The sequence below is a fragment of the Populus alba genome, chromosome 12 (assembly GCF_005239225.2).
Source record: "Populus alba chromosome 12, ASM523922v2, whole genome shotgun sequence".
Taxonomy (NCBI): Eukaryota; Viridiplantae; Streptophyta; class Magnoliopsida; order Malpighiales; family Salicaceae; genus Populus; species Populus alba.
Genome location: NC_133295.1, coordinates 1,082,493 through 1,085,170, shown reverse-complemented (window position 1 = coordinate 1,085,170; position 2,678 = coordinate 1,082,493). Strand labels below are relative to the sequence as shown.

The following is a 2,678-nucleotide window of genomic DNA, read 5'->3' as shown; positions in this document are numbered from 1 at the left end:
GGATGAAATATTTTCTTCGATTTAATTTTGTGGTTTTGGCTTTCATTTTTTTGAGTTTATTAGGTTCATATGTTGGTTCCTTGGTGTTCTAGGAGTGATTATAGGGTGTTTAATGGTTAAAATGAATTGAAAAATGAGTTTTGTGAGATATAAAATCCAAAGCCTTGATTTTTTGTTCCCCATAACACATTGTATACCATAGTGAACGATGTGTTATCTATCTATTTAAAAAAAAAAAAAATGGGTGAGCCTTCTTTAAATAAATAAATAAAAAATAGCAGGTCTAGGCAGGTGGGTTTGAGCTTGAAGTCCACATGTTTGGGCTTTTCCTTTTTTAATACATTTTTTTTTTTCATTCTTCCAATTAATATCTTTTTTATATCTTTTTTAAATTTATTTTTAATTAATACCCTTCTCCGTTTAAGTTCTCCTCCTTAATCGTTATTCCTGGAGAATGTGTAGTACACCGTTCCGCGTTCCCAAAAAATTTTAAAAAAATTTTTGTTAAAATTTAATATAATTTGTATGTTTTGGATCGTTTTGATGTGCTGATATTAAAAATATTTTTTAAAAAATAAAAAAAATATTATTAACATGTATTTTAATACGAAAAATAATTACTACCACACTACTAAATATATTAAAACTTGTGAGAAAAAGGGAAGGGACAAAACAAAAGGATTCCGTATAATCCACATGGCAAAAGCCCTCGAACAAGAGCCACAGGTTCAGATTTCTGGGAGAGATAATGTCAAAAAAATCCACAACGCCTATGGCCCATTTACGTATTTCCTAGCATTCAACCACCTCCCAAGGAGAAGAAAGCAAATCAAGCAACTCCTGCTCGTTCGTCGAGCAACTACAGCCAAATTTCTGACTTGAAAGTCCTGCCAAATGGCTGCACTTCCTTCAATCAGCTCACACTCATCTTCATCTTCTTTGTATCCTAATTATCAATCATCACCACTAATTTTCTCTTCAAAGACCACACAGGACCATTGCTCACCCTTCTTCACTATCAGATCAAATGGATCTTCAAGGGGGAGATTATCCTCAAGCGCATTTCCAAGAGGCCTAAAAGTATTAAATGCAGCAACAAAACCTGCAAAATCACCAGGTACTTTGCTCTAACCTAGACTTTATTAGTAAGATTGTCCATGGTTTCTGAACAGAAACAAGATCACTGATCTCCTAATGATTGTTTCCAACAAGTCATAGAGTCTTTTCTGTGTTTATCCTCAATCTTGACTCTGAGTGGGTTCTTTTTCGTATCTTTCTTTGGAGAGATTAGCTGAGGAAGATTGGAAGACTAAGAGAGAAGTTCTTCTCCAGAATAAGGTCCCTTTTTCCCTACCGTTGTCTCTCAGACTCGCACGTGCACGCACAGAGAGAGAACTAAGAACCAAAATATTTGTTATTTCCAGGTCAGGAGTGTGGATGTGAAGGAAGCTCTGCGTCTTCAGAAAGAAAACAAGTTTGTGATTCTTGACGTGAGACCAGAAGCAGAATTCAAAGAGGTTAGGGATCTTATCATCATGTCTGAATAAGCAACATCAATCATAACTGACGGCTTATGAACAGAGCTCAAAAGAGTTAACTGCATATTCTGAGGACAAATAACCTAAGTTATCTTTCCTGTTTTGATCTCAGGCTCATCCATCAGGAGCTATCAATGTACAAGTATATAGGCTTATAAAGGAATGGACAGCATGGGACATTGCAAGGCGTGCTGCGTTTGCATTTTTTGGCATCTTTGCTGGCACAGAAGAAAATCCTGAGTTCCTGCAGAGTAAGAAATATCTAACAAAGATGCTAAAATTGCTGTGATTCTCAATTTATGTGACCAAGAAAAAACTAACAAATTAAAACATGCTAGCAGCTGTGGAATCAAAGATCAATAAAAATGCAAAGATAATAGTGGCTTGCTCAGCTGGGGGTACAATGAAGCCATCCCAAAATCTTCCTGAAGGACAACAGTCAAGGTCTGTCATCTTCTCTGATTCTAATGTTACTGTTAATATTCTCTATCTTTCAACTCTACCAGCGATAAAAAAAAAAAAAAAAAACAAATCATGCAGATCACTGATAGCAGCTTACCTGTTAGTCCTAAACGGTTACAAGAATGTCTTCCATTTAGAAGGGGGTCTCTACACATGGTTCAAAGAGGGTTTGCCAGCAGAGTCTGAAGAGTGAAGCATCATCAGTCCAGAGAAACTCAAGTTTTGTCTTCGTTAGAGACGGTAATGTACTTGTATCATGACTGACTCTATTTTGTCCTCCCACGGATGGAAGATCTATTTATTGAAACTGAGTTTAATCACATTGAGAGGCATACATGGATCTTCAGTGTATATGGAATTATAATACTAAAACTATCTAGCAGTATACTGACAGTAAAGAGTGATGTACTTTGATCTACAGAACAAATTTCCTCTCAACTATAGTAAATTAACAAGTCCAGAAGAGCTATACCTCTTCAAAATAAGGGAGAGGCGTGGCCTTCTCTGTATGTGCTGATTTAAAAAAACCAGAAGTACGCATGACAAGCTGCTCCGTGTATGGTTCCAACAACTGTCCACGCAAACATGTCTGGAATGTGCAGGTCCAATGACTAACTTGATTCTTCACAACATTAACTAGAGGTGCAGAAGACTTCGGCATTTAATGATTCGAGAATG

At 36.4% G+C, this 2,678-nt stretch overlaps 1 protein-coding gene across 1 annotated transcript; it reads left to right on the top strand.

Moving 5' to 3' along the window:
- Positions 1–764: 764 nt before the first annotated feature.
- LOC118046691 (rhodanese-like domain-containing protein 14, chloroplastic) lies at positions 765–2,320 on the top strand. The gene is made up of 6 exons (XM_035055676.2): positions 765–1,117; positions 1,292–1,338; positions 1,425–1,517; positions 1,651–1,789; positions 1,880–1,982; positions 2,079–2,320. The coding sequence occupies exons 1-6, from the start codon at positions 895–897 to the stop codon at positions 2,191–2,193; spliced, it is 720 nt and encodes a 239-aa protein (XP_034911567.1). The 5' UTR covers positions 765–894; the 3' UTR covers positions 2,194–2,320.
- Positions 2,321–2,678: the final 358 nt, after the last annotated feature.

What these genes read in the sequence shown, in the direction of transcription:
- LOC118046691 (XM_035055676.2), top strand. Translation starts at nt 895, where the DNA reads ATGGCTGCACTTCCTTCAATCAGCTCACACTCATCTTCATCTTCTTTG. An exon ending in AAAACCTGCAAAATCACCAG is followed by an intron (nt 1,118 to 1,291) that starts GTACTTTGCTCT and finishes TGGAGAGATTAG; the next exon opens with CTGAGGAAGATTGGAAGACT. An exon ending in AAGTTCTTCTCCAGAATAAG is followed by an intron (nt 1,339 to 1,424) that starts GTCCCTTTTTCC and finishes TGTTATTTCCAG; the next exon opens with GTCAGGAGTGTGGATGTGAA.